We start from the raw sequence: 26,619 nt of genomic DNA, 5'->3' as shown, positions 1-26,619 counted from the left end.
AACTACCAGTGGAAGAGAATGGACCTGTCTGCTTGTATTTCAGCATTGCCCATCTCCTGGAATTCAATCCTCCTAAAATGGATGTGCTGAGCCATCTAGAATGGCTTTAATGGCTTTGTTTTAGTCTTCTGAGGAAAACGACACATTTGCTTTTCTTAATCACCTTCTGTAGATTCTCTGGTATCCCCAGGCCCCTTCTAGCCCCCACAAATCCATGGTCCACAGGCTAAGAAAGATTACTTGGTAAGATTCTAACCACATGAAGAAGAGGCAGAGTGGAAGGACACTGTAAACCACTTTTTAGAAGAAATATTTAACATTTTGGAAAGAAGTGACCTTCAGCTGCTTCTCTCTTGTCTGCTCACCATCTCACAGTTACGTTGGTTACTTTATTATACTTAAACTCATCCACATTTATTTGAAGACACAGCTATCAATATAGTGATCTCTGAAGTAACTGGAAATATAAATAACCATGTTTACAGAACCAAAGTAGGAACATTTCCCCATCCCTAAGCCCATCCTTTTCTAACCAATCATGGATCTCTTCCTTCCCCTTAGTCGTACTTGATCCAGCCTCTTGATCACAGGACCAGATTTTTTAGACGTAGCTGCATAGGTCTCCAGCAAAGCCTTAAACACAGCTTCAGTATCTGGATGAGTGCTAAGGAAAGCTTTTTCCAGAACATACAAATCAACTCCTTTATCCTCTGGAAGGCCTGAAATAAAACTGAGGCCAAAGTCTATCAGCACCAAGTCCAGTTTCTCCACCGGGGGCCGCATAAGTATATTGGCAGTTGTAAGATCCCCATGGATAAGATCTTCATCGTGCATTCTTGCTAACAGCTCACCCATCTTCTCTGCTAAGGGAATAAGGCTACTAGTATCATCTCCACTGTTTTGTACAGAACAAATATGATCTTGAACAGTAACTGAGTCTACGATATCTTCAAGGTATATGGAGTTGGTGACATGATCCACAAAGTAGACCACTGGAGCCGAAATCCCTGTTTAAAAAGAACAAGTGAAATGCTAATTTACAGGCTTATCCAACCGTATTTCAACAAAACACAACTGATAGACAACCCACACATAAGAAAGCCCCCCATCAACCCCCGGGTTCCCACTCATACTGCACTAGCCCACAGCCTTAAAACTAGCTGGCAGCTCGAGCTGGGTAACAGGATCAGCCCCTCCCGCGGCGGGACAAACACACACAGGGCCGTTCCAGCCGAGAACACGCTGGTTTTCAGGGAAGCGCTCTCAAAGAGCCGGGCGGGTCACCTCAGTACGAGAACACACCGCCAGCATCCCTCAGGACGCAGCGGGAAGGCCGTCACGCGTCTGTCACTTGCGCTGTGCGACGCGCCGAGCCGGAGGCAGCCGCTGAGCAGCGGCACCGGGAGCCCGGCCCGCCGCGGCCCCACCGCCCCCGCCCCGGGCCCACCTGCCCGCCGGCACCGCAGCAGCGAGCGAGCCTCCTGCGCCGTGCGCCGCCGGCTGAGCCGCTCCTCCAGCGCCGGGTGGCGGTACCGCTTGGGGACGCGGAGCTTGGCCACGGCCGGCCGGCCCAGGAACAGCCCGCGGTACACGTGCGCCTCGGCGCCCTGCTGCAACAGCCGCAGCCCGGGCAGCGGCGGCGGCGCCTGGGCCACCGCGGCGCCCGCCTCGGCTACCGCGGCGCCCGGCTCGGGCTCCGGCTCGGGCTCGCCCACCGCCGGGTGCGCGGCTGCCGCCTCGGCCGGCGCAGAGCCCGCGGCAGGGAACACGTCAAGAGCCCGCGCCTCGGTCGCCGCCATCATAAGGCCCCGCCGCCGCGGCGCGCATGCGCGGCGCCTCTTCGGCACTCTTCGGCGGAGCGTGACGGAAAGTGCCGAAGCAGCGCTCGGGCGCTCCCGCCACAGCGCGGCCTGCAGCCGCACCTCCTGCCGCTGCCTGCTCACAGCGCTGCTTGGTCCAAAACGCCTTGAGTCGTGCTGCCCGCTGCCTGCCTCTGCCGTGGTGGCGTTACTGAGGTAGGACTTGTGCCCGAGCCTTGCCCAGCTGGGCTGTTTTCCTGCGTTTCAGCACGTGCAAGAGATGTGCAGCTGCCCTGGGGCCTGCGGGAGCTGCTGGATAGGCATCTTCCCAAGGGGCAGAGCACGGCTTGTGGTGCCCTCAAGGTACTTCCAGCATTCCCTTAGAGCCACCTGCCAGGGCATCCCAAGGGCTGTACCACTGGGGACATCACCATGGAGACACCACCCCTGGGGCAGCACCACCGCAGCCTCCCCACGGGGACTCCACCACTGGGACATCACCACCAGCACTCCCCTGCTGGCTCTTGCACTTCATGTGCCAAAAGCCTTCACTGGAGCCCATGCAGATCCACTGCAGCTGCCCAGATCGTGGCTGAGGAGGTGGAAGGGTTTGCTCACAGACCACCGGGGATCAGCAAGGTGTGACCTCGGGTCCCTGTGCTGGGCAGCACCAAAGCTTCTGCCTTGGGTGCTGGCACAGGACACTCATGCAGTGAGTTGGGTGATTCCCTTTTCCTTGACAAGCCAAGCCCCATATCTCCACATTAGTACAAGATGGACAAACCTCATTCTCTTGAGAGCAGTCTTTGGGTCTTTATGGCACACCAGACCCAGTAACTGTACTGGGCGATGTGCACATATGCCAATTTATATTCCTCAGAATATACAAGAGACTTCATCCCAACCCCTGTAAATCTTTTTTCACTTGTTGCCTTTGGAGGTGCCACAAGTCCATTTTGTCCTTGTTTTCTCATCTGCAACATTTGTTTCCTTTTCAGAACATTTATATTTTATTAACACATTCCATACAGCTTACTTGTCATTGCATGGTGCGATCATGCCTGGCAAATATTTATCTTGCTTCAGTAACAACTTTTAAACAACCTTCCCAAGTCTTCAATGATACGAGTAATCCATCCTGCAATTCTGCCCACCCGTGGCATCCTCCTTTCAGCTGCCCTCCCTGTGGCAGGGCAGCAGGAGCCTGACAGCTTGGCCTGGGAAAGAGCATTCCTGGGCTCTGTGGTTGGAATTTGCAAGTGCCACAAACAATCGAATAAACCTTTTTTTTTCCCCTGTGTTGTGGGCAGATTTTATCTAAGCATCCATGCACAGCTTCTGCTGACATATATATATATATGTGTGTGTGTATCTATATATATGTATATATATATATATATATATAATCTCTGAGCAAGTGCACACAGATGCCCTCAATTAATTATTCTGGTAAATCTCATGGTCTCCTCTTCTCCTGGCCAAAAACATCCTCCAGAGCTTTCAAAACACAAAAGAAAATATTTTTGCTTTATTTTCCCCATTATTTTATTTATTTAAATGTTACCTTCCCTGTGATTTCGCTTATTCTCTTCCCTTTGAATGCAATAAACAGTTGACATAGCCCTTGGAAACCATCTAGAGCCATTTACAATATTTATGTTATCACCCAGTATTTTTATTGGAACATCGAATCACCCCAGAGAACTGTACTGAAGCCACAGACTCTCTGGTAAATTGTTTAATTATGTAACTTTGTTCTGCTGGTGACAAGCATTTATAAACTCTCCTTTTACAAACAGTGTAATTGAATTAAACAGTGCAGCACAGCAAATCAAGCTAATGGAAACGAAGGCAGATCCCCCGGGCTCCTTCCCGCTGCCCTGCTGACCCCTCAGCACTGGGCAGGCTGCAGGGCTGTGGGCAGCTCTCCCCTCAGCCCTGGGCTTATTTAAGGATGGAGGCTGCCATTCTCAGAGCTGGACACACTGGAAAAGGGCTGAATTTGGGCTGCAACAGGGCTCAGGTGGTTCCTTACACCCGGCTAAGGTACATGTTGGTTCTAAGGTGGTATCCTCATCCTGCAAGGTGCGGGGAAAGGGATAAACGCTCCTGCGTGTGAATCCACAGCTCTGACCCCCATCGCAGCTCAGAATAATGGATCTTGGCCAATCTACCATCAAAAGCAAGCTACAGACAGGGCAGGCTGTAAGGACTGGCCACCCTACAGAGGGGCATGGGGACATAGGGGAGCACCCTGGGTTGCCACAGGCTGCCACGTTGGAGGCACCACTAAAATGTGCAGGAAACAGTAGCCATGGGGTGACTGTCAACACTGACCAGCATTGTCAGTGAACTCCCCCTGGGGTTAAGATAACCTGAAAGAAAATGCCAGCAGCCTAGCATTGGGAGAAAAAAGCTCTCTGGCCTGTAAATGAACATGCAATACATACAGGTGCCTAGAGAGCTGCTCTGTCCCAGCCAGCTGTATCACTGCCAGCTACTCATGGTTTATAATTTTCATCAATAACTGAATTGAGCTTGGTCAGTTTGGCCCCTGAATCCCTTCCTATGGCTTAATCATAATTAAGGAAACTTTGCTTGAGTGTGTGCTGAACATTGATGAACACCATGTCTTCCTTTTTCCAGCATAGACATCTTTCTCCTCTTGTATTTATATTTTATTTTGTTATTCTAAAGCCTCTTTTAGCTGCTCCAGCCCAGAGGTAGAGAGTAACACTTTCAGTAATCCCAGCCAGGTTGTGTTACCAAACGCAGGCTGTCATTTCAAACGCAGAGCTGCTTCAGGAAGCACATTCCTGTGGCTCAGCCCTGGAGATGTGTGTTGTCCAGCTATGAAACAGGAACAAACCCTTGTGCCCCACAAGATCAGCAGCCAAGAGCAAGATAAGGATCAGATGGGGAAATGGCACTGCCAAAACACACAGTCTTGGGAGGAAGAGGGAAGCATCACAGGAGGGAGGAAAGCTAAAAACGTGCCAGCAGTCATGAAGCGTGAACCAGTTCTGGTGGATTCAGCCCCTCTCATGTGGAGCTTAAAGACAAAGCTACTGACTTCAGCAGACCCAGAATAGCCATTAACTACAAATGGCATGGTAAGAAAGGGAAATTGCAAAGAGTGAGTTTTTCCTGAGGAGGAAAAAGAAAAGACCCCCACCTCAAAACACCACGGAAGAGCTGTTCCTGCTGCACATCAGAACAGGCTTTCATGCTGTTTTCAGAAGACCATAGCCCCCAGCCACACACAGCAGCAGCTGCCCTTCTGTACATACTGATGTCACCCTTTTGGACGCCTTTTGTAAATACATTGTAAAGCTCTGCCTATACTCCCCAGGACCTCAGCTCCCTGCTGTCTCTGCTAATCATGTTTATTGCCCTGTTAGAGAACAGGAAGCCTCCAGAAAATGGTGGGGTGGCAGAAAAGCAAATCCTGAGTGACTATGGAGAAAAACAGAATTTCTTCCTTCTCACACCGAAATCATTTGAGAAGGAAGGAATTGCTCAGGCAAATTGCAGATGATTTAGCAATTTAGCAGCTGCTGAGGACTGTAGCTCTTCCCTGTCTTTGCCTGGCATGATGGGGAACCATGCATGGGTGACATCTTCCCCAGTTCATAACACAACACATCCAAAATGTTTAGGCTTGAGCTCTAGGGAGACCATGCAGGGGCCAGAGATCACAGGCATCCTGCTGCATCCCCTTGTGTTCCCCAAAACTGTGATGGTGAGCTCACTGAGCTGTAGTGCTGGTTGTCCACCATGAGCTGGCCTCATACACAGGGGTTTGGAGAAGAGAGGAAATTGCAGTTGTTTCTCCCTCTGAGCGTGAAGAGAGCTGGTCATGATTTCAGAGCTATTTAAACTGCTTTAACATGAATTGCAAATCCTATTGAAAACCTCTTTCCATGAACTCCATTGGTTTCTGTTGGCTAGTGTTCACAATTCAAGTCATTCTTCCCTGTGTGTGTGATCCTTGTGCAGCTCTCAGTTTGTATCAGACACAAGGTTTTAGAAGTATTTTTATACACTGTATTTCCACTGAAATTAGAACATATGGATGAGAAGCATTTGTTTGATCTAAAGACCAGATAGGTGTTTTGAAATGCTTTTAATAGTCGCTATGACTTCAAGAAGAAATAAAACCAAAACCTTTGATGAGCTGCTGCTCCTGTTGCAGGCCAGATATCCAACAGAATAAGGCTGAAAAGGTATTATGAATGATCCAGTATTGCTCATCTCCAGCATCCCAAAACTATGAGTTGGATAAAAAAAAGACTTAGCAGCACTGGTTTGCAGAGCAAACACATGACAGAAATCCCCCTGCTTCCATGAATCCTCCTACTTAGAAGCTGATTCTTTAAGTATTTATCTTAAATGTCCCATTAAGTTAACATGTGGAATGACTGAAAAAGCCCTTTCAAAACAATATCACCTGTTCCTCATTCTTTACCCAACCTGTTTACTTTTGCCTGCCTCAGAGGGGTGTGCCTGCACCAGAGGCACAATGGTCACTGATGCAGACCTTCCCTAACTCGACCCTGTGCTGTAGCAAAAAGCCTTACCAACACAGGCTCCACAGAACACTGAGCTGGAGCTTGTGTTCTTATGTGTGTGACTACATTAAACATTACCTGCAGTCAGATCCCAGTCTATCTCACTTGAGTCAGGAATAGGAATCTCCTTGCTGACTGCAGACTCTCTCTGATGCTGAGCTTCACTCCTCTGGATCAGAAAGCCTCTGGAAAGCCCACAAGAGATTGAGAATGTATTATAGTTTATTATCCCAGCTGGTAATGCAGGTTTATGGTCATTCACACATCCTTCAGCAGCAGTCCCTGCTGGATGGCTCTGGGAAGACTGTGCAAGGCCATCCCTAAGCCTGTGATACCACATCTTCCCTGAGTTGGTCCCTACACCATCTAGGTTACAGTAGACTTCTGAACATGCCTCTTACTTCACCACAGCACAACCTGCCCAGAAACTGCAGTTTGCATGAATGGCACTGCGGCAGAATGTTTGCATTGTGTTCAAGAGTTTTGAAAGCACTTCTAGGCATATCAAACTCTGTAAAAGCCTTGTTTTACAAACTGGACTTTGGTATACATGAACCTACCTTCAGACTCAGAAAAATATCTTGCATCCAAGGGCAAGTCCCAGTGTCATTTACGCAGTGGCCAGCAGGAGGGTTTCTGTGCCACTCAGCAGAAAAAGGAATGTTAATTTCAAGCGAAGCTGAACACTTCATTTGCCTAATGGAGCACTGTGCATAGGGAAGGAGTTAAGCTCGAGATTGATTCTTTCTTTCCTGCGGCAGAGAAAGGTGAGAGTGCAGATCCTGGGTTTTTAGGTAGGTCGGTTGCAAAGCCAAGGAAATCCTGGTAGGAAAGGAGTGACCATTTAAAAGCTGAAAAAAAAAAGCTGGTCACTCCTTTCCTACCAGGATTTCCTTGGCTTCGCAACCGAGCTACCTAAAAACTATATTAAAGTCTCAATCTCTTGTGGTCTTTCTAGCCAAGAGGAGTGAGGCTCTGCATCGGAGAGGGTCTGCAGTGAGCGAGCAGAGGCGATTCCCATGCCCGGCTCAAGTGAGATAAGCTGAGGCCAGAGCTATCATTACAGCAACCAAAGCAGTACCTTGCCACGTCCTCGTTTCCAGACCAATTAGCCACGCACCCCTGCCAAACCCGGGCTGCAGGGAGCGGCCCCAGCCCAGCCCCAGACTCACGCATCACCCCGAGTCACGCTCCCTGTCCCCGGCCCGTTCGCTCCGCGCCGCGGGCGGCCGGTGCCCCGAGCCGCAGATTCCAGCGCGGGCGGGGGCGGCCGGCCCGGGACACCCCCCGCCTCCCCGGCTTCCCGAGGGGCGGGCGGGCCGACTGCAGGCTGCCGGGCGGGAGGAAGGGCGGGAGCGACGTGGCGCGGCGCCGCTCCGGCCGCCGGACCCGCGCCGCGCCCCCGCGCCATGGGTGAGTGCGGGCCGGGGCGGGGCGCGGGAGGGAGGCGGCGAGCCCCCCTCGGGGCCGGGCGGTGGCGGAGGACGGGCGCGTCCCGCCCCGGGGGAAAGCTGCGGGGTCTTTAAAGTTTTAAACTTCTCCCAGAGGCCGGGCCGGGTCTCTCCCTCCTCCCCTCAGCCCTCTCTCCGTTGCTTTACCCCTTGCAGCGGCTCCGCGGGCCGTCCCGGGAGCGTGGCGGCGCCGAGCGGGCTGTTCCTCCCGGGGGCGCGGGGAGAGGGGCGACGGTGCTGCTGGAGGCTGCGGGGTGCGCCGAATGAGGCGTCAGCCCTTCAGCGGTCAGCGGGTCTCATCCTGCTCAGCGGGCCCCGTCCCGGAGCGGTTTGTCCTGTGCAGGGAATCGCCTGACGCTGCTCCGTGTGACGCCCACCAAACTTTGTGTCCTCATGTGAAGAGCTGAAGAGTTCTCAAGTTCCTCAACTACACCAGAATATAGACAAAGCTGGATTTCAATCAAAACTCATAAACTGCTCATTAAGTTTGCAAGAAATACAGCAAAATCGGATGGAATCAGCTGTGGTATTTACAGCAGGGCTGTCTGTATCTGATTGAGTCTGTGGCTTGAAACTAATGGCATTGCCCACTTTGTGCAAAGCCTTTTCTTCCCATTGAACAAATATTTTGTCTAATTATCTGCGTAACATGTGTACCAGGAGTGATAAAAGCAGTACAGGCCATCACACAGCATGGTGGGAGGGACTGGTGTGTAGCTGGGATGGCCTAAGTAGCACAAATAAAGCACAGAGTGTTAGAGAACAAGTACAAACATAGCTGTCACTGAGAAATAATCTTTATTGCTAGCCGTAATTAAAGGCCAAATAGAGACAGTTCCTATTAAACACAGCTTGTGAGGGGAAAAAAAGCCTTTTGGCAGGGTGAGGAAAGTTTTCCATGGTCTGGTGGTTGTGTCCACATTTTTTCCAAATACTATCTACTGAAACTGTGAATATTGCTAATTAAACAAAACTGATGTGAGAATACAGATGGTATTGTATGCTGAAAACCAGCACAAACTTCTTAGCTGATGCACTTTACCTGTGCCTTCAAAATCTTATGGGAGGGGTGGGATGTGTCAGTGTCACTGCTGTTCCCAGAGGTCCAGCAGCACCGGCCCTCACCCCATGTGCAGTCCCCCCTGCTGTAACCGTGACTAATGGTTCACACATGGTCACCCTTTCATCCTCTCCCCAGGGTGAGATGCATGTGCAGCGAGCACTTTGGTTTTGTAGGTGGGTTGTTTTGGATTTGATTTGCTTTTGCTGTTATTTTTTCTTATTTTAGCTAAACTCACGTACTTACAAAACTTGCCTGCTCAGCTCTATGGGAAGAGCAAGGTCAAAGAATCACTTCTCGTATTTGGTGCAGGTAACAGTGGGCTTTACAGCTCATCATGAAGTTTGTCCTGCAGTCCTGGACCAGCCTGAGAAGGTTGTGCCTGGCTCAGGGATCCTGGGTGTTGTGTGCTGTAGAAGGAGACAGAAAGAAATCAGGGCTGTGATATTAATTAGCAGAAATACACTTCTGTGAGCAGTGTTTTTAATGACAAAGTGGGGAGTGAGAATGCAGAGCCTGCAGGGAGAGCTGATGGTGCCATATGCACTGAAATATGAAAATGATAATGCAGAACAATTCAGAACCAGGAAGCAGAAGCTGCATTTCCTGCCCTCACAGATTTTGTAGTTAGAACCAAGGGATACCACAGAAGATTCCACCCTTTACAATTCCAAGCACTACAAATCACTGCCCTCCATTTAAATACAAGTCATAACTTCAGTACCAAAGTCCTGTTTTCACAGTTCTGTAGCCCAAATGAGTGCCCCTGCAGATAGCAGAGGTGTGTGCAGCCCTGGTACCTCGTGTGACTATCTGCAAGTGCCCCTCTACACACGACCTAGTGACCTGTAGGGAAATTCAGCATCATGGCTTTGTACCTGCAAAACTTTGGGTGTCCTGGGAGAGCTTTTTCCAGCATATGCTTGCTGATAGCTTGTGTTCTGGTGCCAGAAAACTGAACCTGGCATCGCTTGCTTCTTTTCCAGGTCGTGCGCTGCTGGTTCTCCTCTTGTCCGCAACGGTCTCTCTCCTAGGTGGGCTGATATTTGGATACGAGCTGGGGATTATCTCTGGTGCACTGCTGCAGTTGCAAATAGACTTTCACCTCAGCTGCTTCAAGCAAGAAGTTCTTGTGAGTGCCCTCCTCATTGGAGCTCTCCTCGCCTCTCTGGTTGGGGGGATCCTCATTGACCGCCATGGACGGAGGAGAGCGATCCTGGTCAGCAACGTGGTTCTGTTGGTTGGCAGCCTTCTTCTCACACTGACACGGTCGTTTATTGGGCTGGTCATTGGGCGAATGACTGTGGGCTTTGCCATCTCTGTCTCATCCATGGCCTGTTGCATCTATGTCTCAGAAATGGTGGCTGCTCATCAGCGAGGGCTGCTGGTGTCTCTGTATGAAGCAGGCATCACCGTAGGCATTTTGCTGTCCTATGCACTCAATTACATCTTTGCAGACCTGGATGAGGGGTGGAGGTACATGTTTGGACTGGCCATTGCACCCACAGCCATGCAGTTCCTCAGCATCCTCTTTCTCCCGGTCAACCCTGTTAAATTAAGCTCGTGGGACTCAGACTCCCAGAAGGGTCTCATTCAATTGCAGGACACTGAGGACAGAGCAGCAGCCAGTCAGGAACCCTGTAAAGAGAAACATTACTCATTTCTTGACCTTTTCAGGACCAGAGACAACATGAGAAGGCGAACTCTGGTGGGCCTGGGACTGGTGCTCTTCCAGCAGTTCACTGGGCAGCCCAATGTGCTGGGCTATGCTTCCAAAATCTTCCACTCGGTGGGGTTCCAGAGCAACTCCTCAGCCATCCTGGCCTCTGTTGGGCTGGGGGCCATTAAGGTGGTGGCCACTCTAGTCGCCATGGCCTTAGCAGACAAGGCTGGCAGGAGAGTGCTACTTCTGGCTGGCTGTGTGGTGATGGCCATCTCTGTCACCACCATTGGCCTCACCAGCTGCATTGCTCCACCAGCCATGGCCAGGGACTGCAAAGCAACTACAGACCTCAATGCATCTCACAGCTTCACCCAGCACCCCCTGACACCCACATCCTCCCAGCCTGCTGTGTCACCCATCCCACCACAAGTAGGTGCTATCAAAAGTCAGGCAGGCCCTGGTTTTGCTGCCACAAGGGGTCTTACAGACATTTTTGCCACTACTCCAAGCAGAGAGCTTGTTCCTGATTCCTCTGTCACACAGAAAAAGGACTTGGTAGGTCTGTCCAAAAAAGAGACAATGGAAAGCACGGGCCCTCCTCTCAGTGATGCTCCTTGGGCAGAACATACGGTTTTAAATCGGATTACACTGCTGAGCATGATGGCTTTTGTGAGCGCCTTCTCAATTGGATTTGGACCAAGTAAGTATGGTGTTTATATATCCCTGAGCTAACCCAGAGAATAAACCTAGGGCCGCTTTCTACAGTCTGCTTGAAATGTTCATTACGTATCTGCTTTACCAAGCAGCTCAGTGTCTGGTAACTGGAACTACATCCCCTTCTGCTCAATGAATAATTTTCTGGCATGGCAGCTCTGTCAGCTATAGGGCTGGTAGGGTACTAGAATGACTTTCTCTTCCATACTATCACTAATCTGTGAGGCTCATTGAACAATCAGAACATCCCACAAGCACTACCTAATCTTTCTAGCACCGTGGTGAGGAGGAAGATAAATGGCTGAGGACGTAGAGACCGAGGGAGTGCTGTGTGGTAAAGTCAGTGCAGAACTGGAAATGGAAACTCTTTGAAAGTTTCTCAGTATCAGCTGGGCTTTTTCTGAAATGATCATTTGTTAATCAGATGAGAACAGAGATTAGTTCTTGCTTCCACGTGAGCTCTACTGTTTTCTGGCATTTATTGCTTTAAATGCCTTGATGGGAGAGAAGAGCATCTAACTCAAGGAAGAAAATGTGATCCAGCCTCATGGGTTTGGCAGTAACCCTGCAAATTATTTCAAGCAAGATAGCTCTGGGATGGGAGAGAGTAAGATGCATATTGCTTTAGCTCTGATTTTAGCCCAAATGCATCATCACCTCCCTAATCCTAATCCCCTTTCTCATTTCTTTACAAAGAGCATGCCCTTTGCTCTTTGTAAAGGTGTGCCAGATCCTTTCCATCTCCCCTGAACAGAATGGCCAGCCTCTCTGCTTGATTCTTTGCTCCCTGGACCTGTTCATTGGTGTTTTGTTCCTCCATGGAGTGCTGAATGAGGGAGTTTTGAAGTATTCTGTTGTGACCTGACTCTGAGGTTGATGATAAATGTTTGACACCACCAGCAGCAGGTGCTGAGTGAAGCCAGAGTTTAAAACTCCTGCTGAAGTCTCCTTTGCCCATTTCCCAGATAAATCATTTAGCTCCTACACTGTCTTTCTGATCTCTCTAATCCATGTAGTGACCTGGCTGGTCCTCAGTGAGATCTACCCTGCTGGGATAAGAGGAAGAGCCTTTGCCTTTTGTAACAGCTTTAACTGGGCTGCTAATTTACTGATCAGCCTCTCCTTCCTGGATCTTATTGGTAAGTAGCCTTCCCCCGTCCTTCCATCTCCCACAGCTGGTTAGGGAAGGTGGTCACTTGGAGCCATCTGGAACTTAAGTGGCATTTTGAACCTTGAGGACCCAATTCTGGAATAGGTGTGACCCTGATGCCTCTGAGAGCTGAAAACTCAGGCACCAGCAATGCTGATCTGAAGCCTCTCTGCCACCCATTTCATAAAAATCATCCATTGGCCACTGGGAAATCAGAAAAGCAGGAAATCAGTATCAGGAGACCATGGTGTTTGCAGCTGCCACCCTGGTAGCTTTTACAGCATTTCTTTCTGGCAGAGCTCTCAATTGAGGCACCCATTGGCCACTGCTGAGTCCTGGAGTTTGGCTGCCTTCTCTTTCCCTCTGTGGTGCTGCTGGCAAAGCCTAGCATGAACCTGAGCCTGGCATCTCCCTTGTGGATTCCTGGCCCACGACTTGCAGATAAGGAGCTTCCCTGCCCTTTTGTGGGTTTTTCAAAACAGATGCTGCTGGCAGGCATGACCACCCCACAGTAAGCAACCAGCTTCCTTTGCATTGTACCTCACCTACCTCCAGTGGACCCTTCATGCACTTGAATCTCTCTGCAGATGCCATTGGTTTCTCTTGGATGTTCCTTCTCTATGGACTGATGGGAATGGTGGCTGTTATATTCGTTTACCTTTTTGTCCCAGAAACGAAAGGACAGTCCTTAGAGGAGATAGACCAGCAGTTCTCCAGGAAACGGTACGTGTGCTGTTGGTCCAGCCTGAGTGCTGGCCTTGGGTGCTTCCCACCAGCAGTCCCTGAGGTCTGTGGCAATGGGCAGCTCAGGGCTGTTGCAAAGTCTGGTCAGAGCTGCTGAGAAAATCTCAAGTTTGCGGCGGGGCTGTAGGTGAGGGTGTGAGAGATGCAGTGTGGCCCATCAGTGGGTCACTGCCATGAGCCTTGTGGCCCTGCTGCTAGAGGGCACTAGTAACACTCAGGAAGAGAGGAGATCACAAGAGAGACAGGTCAGGACTGAGAGGAGGCAGGAGGGGATGATGGTCCCTGTAATGATCCTTCTCTGAGGCAGAGATGTCTCGTGGTGTAACATAGGCCATGGGCCCCCACCTGGTAATTTCCTGTTGCTTTAAATGATAATCTGGCAGACAATAAACCTAGTCATACCTGCCTCCAATATGACTAGTGTAAAATTTTCTTGCTTTACTTTTAAAGGTATAGGTTAAGAAAAATTCAGGGTGCCTGCTCAGTGAGGGATGGTCGCACCTTGAAGGTGGGTAGCTGTTGGGATGGGGGTGTGTTTTGGTGTTATAACAAGATTATAGTGAGAAAAGTTCACTCAAAGAACATTTTATCAAATATGATAGACTGTTGGCCCAGGGTATCAAGCATACAGCTTATCAGTTCCACAGTACCATGAATTCCCTTTGTGTAACATCTCACAGGGCTTGGCTATGGAGCCTCTGCTCTGTCCCAGCCTCTGTGCTGGTTGCCTGGGGAACCATGGATTCCTTGCATACCATGTTTTATGTGTGAACAATGCTTTACCTTTGGTATAAGTTTCATTTCTAAATTATTTCTAGTACTATTCCACATTTCCCTACAGAACCTGTAATGGGATAGGAAAGATAAGAGGTGTTGTGCAATTCTGGTTATGAAAGAGGTGACAGGGTGCATGTTTGTGGAGCAGAGGGAGGTTATGCAGCCACATGGCCACAGTGCTGAGGGGAGGGAGAACACAGCAGCCAGGAGGATGGCTCACAGGTGTGACTGCTGTAAAGCCCTGCCTGACTCCTGGCTCCCTGTGAGCAGCAGCTGCTACAGCTGACCTTCACCATTGCCCAGCAGGGTGTGGGAAGGAAACATGTTTAAGCAGAGTGGAAGAAGAGGAAGCTGTACACATGGCCAGTACCACAGAGTGCAGAACACCAGCAGCACGTGGACCCAATGACATACCCATAGCATGAGGAGAGGAGCAGACTGTGCCATCAGGACAGGTCTTTTCCATGGCCTTTGACTGGTGACATCCACTCAGAGACAGCTCACCTGCAGTGCCTTCGATCACAGGACATGCCAATAGCTGTCCTTTGGGTCCTTGGAGAGTCATTGGTCCCAGGCAGTGAACATGTCCTTCCTTTGACACCTCTTATTTTTCATGGTTTGTGTCTCCTATCGTTTAAGAGATTAATGGTTTTGTATAAAGGAATTAAAGCACAACTTTTGCTGACAGTGCTCTCCATCTGTGCAGTCAATTTGTGAGCAGGGGGTGCTAATTCCAGTTCTTTGCAATACTTCTTGCTTTACAGAGGGCACAGTAGTGCAGGCTTGTGCCAAACACCTAGGAGCATACATTAATATTGTTATCCTCTATAACTTCTATGTAGGAGCCTGGAGTCTGAGGTGGGAGTTAACACAGATAACTGTCTGTTTCAGTGGAGGGTAGAATGAGCACTGGCTCACCCACTGTTTCCCAAAGGGTGAAGGTCCAGCAACTCACCCACCAGGTTGCCCAGGGCCCATGCCTGCATGGCTGTACATCTCCAGTGTGTGTTTGCCTGCTTTCTTCTGTACTCAGAGCCTGGTTTGCGTTAGTGGCCAGGGTTTGCATGGTCAAAAATGCATGCAATATTCTGGTACCTCCAACAAGTTTTCCACCACTTACAGCTGTACATTGATTAATTCACCTCTCCTGCTAACACATATACAAACTACCCTACTAACACCACAGTCACTCGGAAAACCTTGTGAGAGAGGAGGAGCTGTGAGAGAGAAGGATCTGGTATTCTACTGAACAGCCAGCCTTGCTTCTTTTGAACCCCTCAGAGGAAACAAGTCCCAAAGCTTAGGTTTTCACCTGAAAGTGCAGCTCCTTGGAGACCAGTGACTGTTACACTGAGTCACCTGGTTGGCACTATGCTGACAAACACTCAGTATGTGGCCATGTCACTCAAGCTCCTGTCTCAAAGAGAAGCCACAGAAGCTGGGAAAATATCTTTCCTTGTCTATAATTTAGCCTGTGGCTGTCAGATGTCTGCCTGAATCACTTTTGGGATGTGCATTTCACATCACGCCGAGCAATGGGGGGTCATGCACAACCTTCTTCACCCACCTCTGCGTTGGTCTCCTTGCTGCACCTCTGCTGCAGCTGGAATTTGGTGTTCCTGAAGTCCCTAGTGCACTGCAGATGCTGTCACCTCAAGGCACACAAGGACAGGAAACAGATGCTCTTTTCCTGCAAAAAAGCCCACGAATACTGAGGTGTAGCAGGAGTGACTCTGATTTACTGGTGAAAAAAGTGTCGGGGTCATCCTAGGAGCTCAAGGCAGCCTCCAGATTACGGCTGCGGACCGTGGCCGTTGTCAAGAGGCTCACGTACTCACTCATTAAAGCTCAAGAGCAGCTCTTCTTTCGGGGCTGTAGCCGTGTGCCCCCTGTCCAGCAGCGCGGGGGGTGCCCAGCAGCGCGGGGGGTGCCCAGCAGCGCGGGGGATGCCCATCAGCTCAGGGGGTGCCCGGCAGCGCGGGGGTGCCCAGCAGAGCGGGGGTGCCCATGAGCGCGGGGGTGCCCATCCCGCTGCCCCAGAGCGCGGCCGGGCCGTGCCCGCGCTGCCGCAGCGCCGCCGCCTCCCGCGGCTGCACCGCGCCGGGCCGGCCGCCAGGCGGCGCCGTGGTACCGCGCACCGGCGCCCGCCCGCGCAGCCCGCGCACGCAGAGCCCCGCCGACCGCTGCCCACAGCCCTCCCCGGGCCCTGCCCCCGGCTTTGATGGAGCCTGGAAACGCGAATCGAGGGGCACCGCTTCACGGGAGTGGGCAGGCAGCTGGGGCTGCCCTGGGAGTGAGGGAATGGGGACCGCTGGGGAGCAAGGGGAGGGAGTGGGTGCAGGTTGGGAGGCCGGCTTCTGGGGCACCAGCCAGGACTTGGGGACACAAGTCATCCCCGGGCACAGCGAGCAGAGCCACTGCCATTGCCAGGCTCTGCGAGTGATGGAACAGAAAGCTTGAAGTTAGTGTGTTACAGGCATTTCTAAGCCTAGAGTAAAAACCCATCTTTCCTACGTTCTCCATAAAAACATGCTGCAACTTTCCAAATGCAACAGCTTCAGCCCATGAGGCGGGAGGAACCTGTGAGGGGCTGCCCCTCTGATCACACAGGACACACTGTGTTTGAGTGTCTGTGCTTGCACAGAGAGCCAGGCAAGGTGAGAGGAGGTGCTGGGAGAGCCTGGGGAATGCTGCAGGGCAGAGTCTCACCTGTGCTCTTGAAGCCCTGGAGAGGAGGTCTTTGCACCAGGGAAGAGTTTGTTCCTGAGGAGACAACTCTGAACCTGCCAGCAGGTCAGAGGGTCCTGCATCTCCATCACAGCAGAGCTGGGCTGGTGAAACTGCAGAATGGACAGACCATAAAGAATTAGTTAAATGAGAAGCTGAAGGAAAGAAGCTGGGGGTAGAAATTCGGACTTGCACCCCTTGTGAGAAGGATGTGGCTAGTATCCAGAGAAAGAGCAGCAGGAAAATGGCACAGCTGCAATAAAGAAGGTGAGTTTAACTGTGTGTAGTGCTGTCAGACCCACAGGAATAATATTAACCAACAAAGCAAGGGCAAAACTTAGAGTTGCTTCTGTCCCTATACTAGGAGCCTAAAAAACCCCACCCCAAACCATAATGCCAGGCTTTCCCATTGCCCTGGATGCCAGCTCCAGTATCACTACAGATTTCTCGAGATGGGAAATCCCAGATTCCAACAGGAAAAATGTAGAGTCAGGACTGTGTTACTGACCCCTGATCAGAATGAAGACAAAAATCAGAGAGTTTAAAGCTAGTCAGCTCAGGGATCCATCAGGGGGAAAAAATGAGACACAATAATGAGCCTTCTGGAAGGAGGAGTGCTGGAAGTGGTGAGCAGGGCTGCTGCTCTGGGGTCGGTGGGGAGCGGTGCACAAGACCTGCTTCACAAGGTGTTTGTGGGAGAGCTGCTCTCTGTTAGTGACCACAAAACAACCACTTTAATGCTGTAGTGGGAGAGAGCACACCAAATAAATCCAGCGTGTGGCTCTGCAATTTCAAGAAAGAGAGCTATGAAAAAAAAAATAAGGTGATTAGTCAATAACAACAAAACCAAAAGGAACAAGGAGCCTGCAAGAAGTCTGGAGGCGATTAAAAAGGCTTTATTAAAGCCCAAGTAAAACATGTGCTGCAACTCAGAAAGAACTAAGAGGTCCTAAAAAACACCCTGCCTGACTCACTGCTAAGGTTAAGGAGGTATCACAGGGAGAAGGTCAGTGTTTTAAAAGTGGAAAGGTTTCCCACATGAGGAGAAAAGGAAAACACATCAAATATGGCAAGTAAAGTGTAGACAGAAAATGAAAAGAGCAAAAAAAAAGAGCACAAGGTCTCCTTGCCAAGGTCTTTTTTAAAAGTGTCTTTAAGTTTTTCAGAAGTAAGAAGCTGGCTGTGGAGTCAGTGCAGTAGGGTATCAGGGAGGACAAGGCACAACAAGGCAACTCGGGTACCTCTGTGTATCCATCTTTGCTGCTGCAGGGATTTGGGAGATCCTCACACCCAGTTTATTCTTTGTAGCCTCTAAGTTCAGGGAATTAGATCCATAGGACTTTACAAATGGCAACTGTAGCAGAGGCCTGGCAACTTGGTAGTACAAACTGCTAATGCTAAGCTCTTTTGGGAAGTAAAAGCTTTTGCTGATGACCATGGGCACCAGAAGAACCTTGCCAAGGTGTGAAGAAGGAAGCTGGGATGGATGTGCCAGGGAAAGCTGCAGGCTGGTGCTGGAGACCTCAAGGCTGCCTGGGGTTAGTGTGGATTGGAAGAGTCCTCAGCCGGGTGAGGTAGCTCCCTCCATAGCCATCTAACTGGACAAGTACGTCCCTGCTCTAGATTTGTGACCTATTAATGTAGCAACAGGCTGTTTCTCTTTTCCTCTCTCCTGAGGCTGAGACCTCATAAGACTAGAGGATACAGAAATGCTTGAGGCAGTGATAAATCTTCTTTAGTGGGCTTTTATTTCCTTTTCTTTCACAATATTTTCTTTAGTTTCCTAGCCAATTTTTTTTTCCTAAGGAAAGATTTCTGACTTCCTTTGAGCCACAGCTCAACATCTGTCCACATTGGGGGCTGAAGTAATACACTGTTACGGGGTTTTGATGTCAAGCCCAAAACCCCACCAGGGATTTATGCAACTCTCCCCTTTCCTCCCTCCTTCTCTTCAAATAGCCTTTCATTTGCTCTCACTAATTGTGCTGTCATGCCTTTCTTTTTTCCCTCAGTCGTGCAGACAGGTTTGGGTGACAGATGCCTGTGCCATGAGCTTTCCAAGGAGGTGAGTTGTGCTGCAGAGTGTGCACATTGTCTGAACACGCCGAGCTGTGCTGAAATGATCCAGGCACCCATCCAGCTTGGGGACGGATTAGGCCGTGGCTTCTCCACTGCCTCCCCGCAGCCCCCCTCCCAGCTTGCTGCTGGATAATCACTGCTGGGAGAGCCCCGCCAGCCTCAGCCCACACACAGACAGCACTTGCTCCTTTGAGTGGGCAGCAGAAGGGTTAGCTGAGCATCTCTCGGAAAATGGAAGGGGAGAGTCTCCAGGAGGGTTTGAGCTGGGGACAAGGCCACTGCAAAGCCACTGTGCTGTCCTGGGGGAGGTATCTGTGGGTAAGGGGAGCACAGCCAAGACAGGGGTTATTGCACGGGGTTGAACAGAGCTGTGCCCCCTTCCTCAGGCACAGGCAGCAGGAGTCATGTGGTGGGTGTGAAGATCATTGCTTTTGGTAGGTTGCCTGAAATTGTGAGACAGGGCTTTGTCCTGGGGACAACCTAAATCAATCTGCTCAAACAGAAACCTGCTCTCAGGCCTTGCCAGCAAAAGGAGAGTGGCTACCAGATCTGAAGGCATCCAGGACACAACCAGAAGCTAACCCTGGAGAGGCTCAAAGATTGAATTTCATCAAAGCTGTGTTTCTGCCCATGAAAGATTGACGGGAAGACCAGGATATAGCAAGTGGGGCAATGCACAACTCAAGTACGTAGAGATGATCTTGATATCTCTGTTATCCAGCTCCTCTTTTGGTCAGAGGATAGGGAGGACAGTGAGAGGCCAACCCTGATTACCCAGCCAGCTCACAGAGAGCTCCTCAGAGGGGACTAGGTGCCCAATTTGGGGACCTCTGCAGACCTGCCTGGGTCTTCTGCTGCCCCTTCCCTGCAGGATGCCTGTTGGGTTCTGCCATTGCAGGAGGAGTCTCTGCACAGTTCCTGCACCCTGTGGCAGTCCTTCACCTCCCCTGCTGCTCCCCTAGGTTCTCATCTCCTTCCTGCTGCAAAGGAAATATCTGCAAAAGCCACTGCACCAGGGTCTGTACCGTGGTGTCAGTACTACACCGCAGCCAGTGAGGGAAGTGAACTACATGTTTATCCCTTTATCTGATAAAGTGTTTTTTCTTGTGTTTTAAATGACTGTCTGCAAAGATTTCTGAGAGAGAGAAGCATTTTGTCTGTCCTGGGGTCTGCAGACTCACACAGGGTTGAGAGGTGGCAGGGTCAGAGGCACTTAGCACTGAATTGTAGGAGGTTTTAAGTGAATTAACAGTGTACTGTCAGGGTGGGCTTTTAAAAAGCACTGACAAGCCATCCCCCACTCTTATGTGTTCTCCTGTAATGTGTCATAATCAGAATCTGTATGATATAAGAAATAAATACAAACCTTGGCTTGTTGTTACTGACTCAGACTGACTTCAAAAATTAGCTTGTCACAGATGACATGAAGTTTGAGGGGCAGCATGTACCATCACCGAGTCCTCGGGCTCCAGCCCTGGCAATGGGATCTGGGTGACAGGCTGAAAAGAGAGGGGAGTGTCAGTCCCTGCTGCAAATGCTCCCACAACTCAGCAGGGAAATGTGAGGATGGGGGTCCACGTTGCTGTTGTGTGTGTCAAGGCAGCAAGCTCAAGGACTGCGTGCCGCTTGGTCTCTGCTTGGGGGGATAGGTGGCTGGATGGAGTCAGAGCACGTGAAATATGATAACTGGAAAAAATACAAACCAGAAGATAGACTGTTTAATGCACTACAGATCCAGCAAAACAACCAGAGCTGAACAAAAAACATTCCTCATATAAGAACAAAGATACTGTCTCGACCCAGGAAGAATCTGGAGGGAGAAGGGTGTGTTGAGATGTGTTTTGTTAGCTCGTGTGTCTCCAGGCACTGCGTGGATCAGACCCAAGCCTAGAACGCAGCAGGGGCTTCTTCCTTTCACTACATCTCTCCTGTCCTCTCCAAAGTGCTTCTTTCAGTATGAGCACCTCCAGCCTCCCCACGTTTGGTGTCTCCGTCCTGTGCCCTTCCTCCTGCTCTAAATGCCTTTCTTGGCATGGCTTCTGCCTCTGGCCTCAACTCTCCCAGCCCTGAGGTCTGACCTCTGCTTATTGAATTAGTAGGAGAATTGTTGTCATTTTCAATCATAGGAGTAAGTCAACATGCTGATGATTTGCAGAATGATTTACTCAGGTCACCCACCCAGAAAAGCCTGTGGTCTATATGGAGACAAGATACCTTGGGCTGGGCTGGGAGTGAGACTTCTTCAGGTGCAGTACAGGGCAATGTAAAAACCATCACTCTATCCCTGGACCTGCCAGTACAAATTCAGTGCCTGGATAAGCAGGAATCACATAATTACCTTTACTGAGGAACACTTCCAGTTGTCTCCAGGTACTTTTGAGGCACTGAGCTGAGCTCTCCCCACTGACAATTGCTTTCTCCTTGCCACGACAGAAGGCACTGCAAGGAGCTGGCAGTTGGCAGGAGCCATTTCCCCTTGGAAAGGTCCTCTGCAAGGGTCTGGGGAAAGATCATCACACTTGAGCACCACAGCCCCATCATGCCAATCCTGGCACCACAGCCATGACGGTGCCTGTGCTCACCGACTGCTCCTGCGTGTAACAACCATCCTTTTGTTCTCCCTCAGACTCACAGCTGAGTCCTGGTGCATGGTGTGACCTCCTGCAGCAATACAAATAAAAATGTCAGTACTGTGACTATTAATAGTGGTTCTATTCCTGCTGCCATTATGACTGCTTTTGCTACTATTAATAATAATATTTACATATGCAAAACCACAGATGCAAAACAGATGGTTTGGTTGGGACCTCTGAAAAAACTTGTCTCTGCCACATATATGCATGACAAAGACAGAGGGTTAACCACACAGAGTGCCGTATAGAGAACAAATAGATGAGGAAAAAGAATGAAATAATTCCTTCCATACTCCTGACAGAGGCCAAAACTTATCCTTTCCTTCTCCCCACTTCTCTCCTTTCTAGCATTTGAGACTCTTTTCCAATATCAGGTCAGGGATGGTTTCCATATTTGTTCAGACTTGTCTAATTTTATTTTCCAGTTCAGCTAGTATTTTTTCAGATGCAGCTTTTCCTGATGGATGGAAAATACAAAAGGAATCGCTCATCTGCTCCCTGCAAGCTTGTTCCTGACCGCTGGGAAGCTCAGGCGCTAGTCCAGGCCTGGAGTAAACCTTGCCCTGTGGAGAAAACTTGATCCTTGTTTGCCGAGTTCACACGTCTGGGAATAATTTAAGCTAAGGGAAAAGTAAAAGTGAGAAAGACTACCACCATCCCTGAACCCATCTCGTTCTCTTCACCATGCAGCCCTGCCTGGGAGGGCATCCATGACCATACAAGAGGGATGGCCACATCTCCACTACTGGCCAAAAGCAAGAAAGCAGTAGAACAGGACAGGGCAAGATTTGGCAGTTTCACCCAGGCTTGTTTCACAGAAGTAGAAAATAAAAGCCTGCCAGCAGCACAGCATCCCCCTCTGCTTTTGGCAGTGGCTGTGTAGGGCTGGGCTCTCTCAGGGACGTAGGGAGCAGAGGGCCTTGGCTTGGGCAGTGACCGTGCTCTCTGCTCCTGGTTTCCCTGCAAGGATGAAGAGAAGCAGGACAAGGTAGAAACAATGACCTCTCCTGCCTGCACTGATGAGTAGCCTTGAACTGGAACTACTGAGGGGTCTCACCCACAGGAGCAGCTGCTCTGTGGGAGTGCTTTGGTCTCTTGTCCATGTGTTGATGGCTGTATGAACACCAGAGGCTTCCCCACACCCATGTTTGTGCTCAATGGGACTCCCCAGTCCTTTTCTGCTGACAAACACTCTCAAAGATATCTTCATCTCTTCAAGCAGCCCCGAGCTTGACTGTTCCTTCCAAGAGCAAGAGGAAGAAGAGGAGGAGGAAGGGTCTAGATGTTCTGCCACAGCACAGCAATGCTTAATCAGAGAAATGGACCAGCCAGCATGCTAACCAGTACAATGCAGCCTCCCCAAGCACTAACGAGTGATAAAGTGCCCCACAAACTAAAGAGCCCCCAAGTGCTACTGAGGACTAAGTAGTCCCCAAATACTCACTTGTCTCTCAGGTCAAATTCCACTCTTTAAACCAACCCCCATTACATTTTACACATCGGGCTGTAGAAGGCCTCAGAGGGGCTGTTGGGGTCTATTGTAGGGGAATAAAGCAAGTGTCAAAAAGACTTTTAATGCCCAGTTAAAAATGGCCAAAATACAGGCTGCAGTTACTTGATAAGCTGCAAGGCCTCTACAGGGAGAAGTATTTTGGTTTTTAAATTGTCTCAGCCCTTGCACATTTACAAGGGGCTGGCCTTAGCTCTAAACTAAACCTTTGTCAAGTACATTAAAACAATATTAAAAGCCTGGCTTTTGCTCCATAAAGACTTTAAATGCTTGTTGGTTGGGGTTTGTTGTGGTTTTTTTTAACTTGTAATGGTTATGAGCAGTAATTATTGAACATATCAGAGCACTGCAGATCTCTGCAACTCTCTGTGGTTTACAACATCAATATTTCTCCCAGCATAGTGACTGTCCCATGGCTGCCATACCCACCGTGCAGGTTGTGCAGGTGTGGAAACCAAAGCTTTGGGGAAGATTAACATCTCCAGAGATGCATAGCAGGGCAGTGCCAGAGCCTGAGGACAACACCTGAGTCCCATCACATCCGTGGACTCTGCTCATTGCAAGAGAAAATACTCCCAGTCCTCTCTTATTAGAATTATCCTCTTCTTACAGGAAAACTGGAGAGCTTGCCCCCATTTACTTCTTCAATTAACCATTTTTATGGAGCACTACACAGTGGCTACGTGCCTGGACTGTGGTGTCCATCACCATGGCTCTGTTGGTAGTTTTTACGTAGATATTTGGAGATCAGAAAGTTAGATATTTAAACAGCTGGAGGTTTTTCAGAGCAGATCTGTGATTCATTGAAAGATTCAGTCTCAGAGTGCCAACAGCCAAGAAACTCAGGGTTCGAGCTGCAACAGGGTGTTTCTTACCATGCCGTGTTTCTCCTCCGCGCTGTAAGAGCTCTCTGGGGCGGCCCAGCCTCACGGTGTTGTTTTGCTGCTCTCACTGTGCTTTGGGAAGTGTGTTTGCATAGCAGCAAGCGAGGCCAACACACCAAATTAATGGCATTTGAAGTTCAGCGTGAGTCTTGACTGTCAGGAATGCAGCATTAAAAAACAAAACGTAAAGCTTCCATATTGCAAAAGCTATTAGCTGCTTTACCGTTTCTGCAGCCATGCCAGCTCACTCATACTGGAGCTTTTACCAAAGCATGACAGCTCATTTATTTAGCTTGGGCCAGGCTTAAAGTTCTGATGAAGCCTAATCTTGTGACTTGTATTTACTTTGGCCAGGGACGTTTCTTGCACAGACGACTTCCTATCCTTCCTAATCTTTCCCGCAGGAAAGGAGCTGGGAGTTATGAGTCGGGGGAGGAAGGCAAAGCCAACCAGACATCAGTGAAAGAGAAACAAGCGCTGCACATGTCGGTGAAGTGGGCCAGGTTCAGGGACCTTGTCTGTTAAAGGAAGGAATTAAAGGGGGAGTCAGCACCTCCGCTGTCATCATTTGAGATGCGTCAAATCCATCATCGTTTCTCTGGGATTTTACCCATCTGGAAATATGGCTGGCTGCAACTGCCACAGCTCCTCTGCTTCAGGATGGAAAAGTCTCTGCTTGGCTCAAACTCGTCAAACCTCCTGCTAAAACAGAGAGGAATTTTGTGGATATAAATCCCTGGCAACCCCCTGGGACCTGACACAGGTCCTGGCTGTCAGTCCCCTACAGAGCAAGCTGGCTCCCCGCAGCACTGCAGAGTCCGTGGAAGGAGCTGCTCTCTCCTGTGTGACAACAGAGGGAGCATGGACCCTGTATCAGGCAGCCTAGATGGATGCCAACAGTTAGGTAACATCAGCTTCCTCCTCCTTACCTCCGTTTCTGAAGTCTAAAGCTCAGTCAAGAGAGGCACGTGTAAATACCCACCTCGGGCATCACGCTTTTACCACTCCTCTAAAATCTGCCTCTTCACATCCCCTACAATCACAAGCCGCTTTTAACATTCTGCTTTGATTTGCTGCAAATTCTTTGAAAGGAATCAGAGACCTGGAATCTGTTCCAGTCTTCACCTTCTGCTTTAACACACAGACCAACACCACAGGCTGTGGAGAAACTGTACAGGGACCCTCTGGAGCAATTGCAGCTTGAGCTACACACAGGAAATACCTGACCTTCCCTTTGGCCTCAACTTCAATCTACTTCTCAACCCCCAAACAGTAGCTGTAAGATTAAAGAAGAAATAAAGAGAAAGACCCAGCACACATACTGGCGGTTTTCTAAGAAAAAGCCAGGACCCTGTGGTGACATTTACCCGGCTCTGGAGGCAACAAAATCACCTGGGGCATTTTCCACTGGAAGCCAGATTTATAATGTACCAAACCCCTTTCTAATAATGTATCTCATATCATGTTTTGAAGTAACATGGTAAGCACAAGCCTACCTTCCTAAGGCAGTGGTGAGACACTGTGCACCACGCTGGCACTAGAAGTGCTGGAGAGCTTCACAAAATCCCTGGTTTACATTCAGAAACAGAGCTCTGAATGAAGAGACATAACAATGAGGCAGAGGGCATTTTTGGAAGACGAAGGACCAGTCAGGTTTAGACTCTGTTTGATATCTTGGGTTTGACAGATTCCCATGAGTTGAAGTAAAAAACCTCTGAGTAGTTGGAAATAGCCCTCAGTTTCATTCCCACGGAAGAGAAAGTGCTTAAAAGCATTCTAAGGTTAATGGGAATGTGATGAAAGAACCATTTCTGTGGAGTAGCATTTTGAGTAAATGCCTCCTTCAAATGCATTTTCCAAGCATTATAGCAGAGAAATTTGGGATAGAGTTCAAATCTCTCAAACTTCTGGAAAGAGAGTAGTGAGGAAACAACCTATTGTGCTGTTGCAGAGATGCTCTAGTCTTGAAGGCTCTGCAGTGGCTGAGCTGGGACTGCCAGGAGCCAGCAGCCATGTGAGTAAATCACCCACTGAATAGAAAAGAGAGCACCCATTTTTGCTCTGATAAAAGCCCTGAAACCCAGTGTGGCCACCCGAAAGGTGCACGCTCGCTGCCTGCAGAGCTTTGTCACACAATAACATCTTTCTAAAGCTAACTGACGCTTTTTGCTTCAAAGGGGAAAGCTGTCATCCTAAAGCTTCCCTAATTAAGCAATTTGGAAATGTGAGAATGTGCTGCATCCTCTAACCACTGGCCCTGGGTTTGGAAACCATAGAATGATAGGGGTTGGAAGGGATCTCTCAAGATCCTTTAGTCCAACACCCCTACTAAAGCAGGTTCACTTAGATCAGGTGAACCAGGGCAATACAATGAATGTGATCAATAGAAGGGGTACATTTTCCTGCTGGTGTAAGACAAGATATCTCAGGTTTGCTTTACAAACCCAGAAGTGCACTGGAGCAGTGTGTGGTGACCCACAGCAGCTCAGAAACCACGCATGAGCCTAAATGAATGACAGCGATGAGTCTTCCTCACTACCACTGTGTAGTTACCTGCTCCAAAGAGTGCTGGGATTTGCAGAGGGGGTCACAGCAGTTGCAGGTGCCCATCAGGTGCTTTCCAGCACTGTGCCAGATACCCTGTCTGTGTATGCAGTAGCTGAGACCACATGCAAAAGTTGCTAATGCAGTTACACACATAGCTTCCTGATTAATCAGTACCACCATTTTATACAAGGGAGAACAAAAGCAATACTCCCTAGGATCATAAAAAGTTGAAGAATTACTATTTAGATTTTATTGTGGGGGGGGTGATTTTTTTACTGTTTGCAAGTGCTTCCATTGGACCAGAGTGGTT

General features: G+C 49.5%; 2 protein-coding genes across 5 annotated transcripts; one reads left to right on the top strand and one right to left on the bottom strand.

The window, feature by feature from the left end:
- Positions 1-362: 362 nt before the first annotated feature.
- On the bottom strand, positions 363-7,781 carry TP53RK (TP53 regulating kinase). The gene is made up of 4 exons (XM_062008889.1): positions 7,543-7,781; positions 6,449-6,555; positions 1,448-2,056; positions 363-1,007 (listed from the first exon to the last, which is right to left on the bottom strand). Exons 1-4 carry the CDS (start codon positions 7,779-7,781, stop codon positions 529-531), a joined length of 1,434 nt encoding a protein of 477 aa, XP_061864873.1. The 3' UTR covers positions 363-528.
- Positions 7,742-19,334, top strand: SLC2A10 (solute carrier family 2 member 10). Of its 4 annotated transcripts, none has more exons than XM_062009110.1 (6): positions 7,742-7,783; positions 9,868-11,244; positions 12,275-12,397; positions 12,996-13,131; positions 18,669-18,721; positions 19,238-19,334. In XM_062009110.1, exons 1-5 carry the CDS (start codon positions 7,780-7,782, stop codon positions 18,688-18,690), a joined length of 1,662 nt encoding a protein of 553 aa, XP_061865094.1. In that variant the 5' UTR covers positions 7,742-7,779; the 3' UTR covers positions 18,691-18,721; positions 19,238-19,334. The 4 variants fall into 4 exon arrangements, with proteins under 4 accessions (XP_061865094.1, XP_061865095.1, XP_061865093.1 ...); XM_062009111.1 differs by having other exon boundaries at positions 19,252-19,329; XM_062009109.1 differs by lacking the exons at positions 18,669-18,721; positions 19,238-19,334 and adding an exon at positions 14,236-14,616.
- Positions 19,335-26,619: the final 7,285 nt, after the last annotated feature.

This window comes from Colius striatus, chromosome 16 (assembly GCF_028858725.1).
Source record: "Colius striatus isolate bColStr4 chromosome 16, bColStr4.1.hap1, whole genome shotgun sequence".
In the NCBI taxonomy this organism is placed as follows: Eukaryota; Metazoa; Chordata; class Aves; order Coliiformes; family Coliidae; genus Colius; species Colius striatus.
This window is presented reverse-complemented; position numbering and strand designations above follow the sequence as displayed.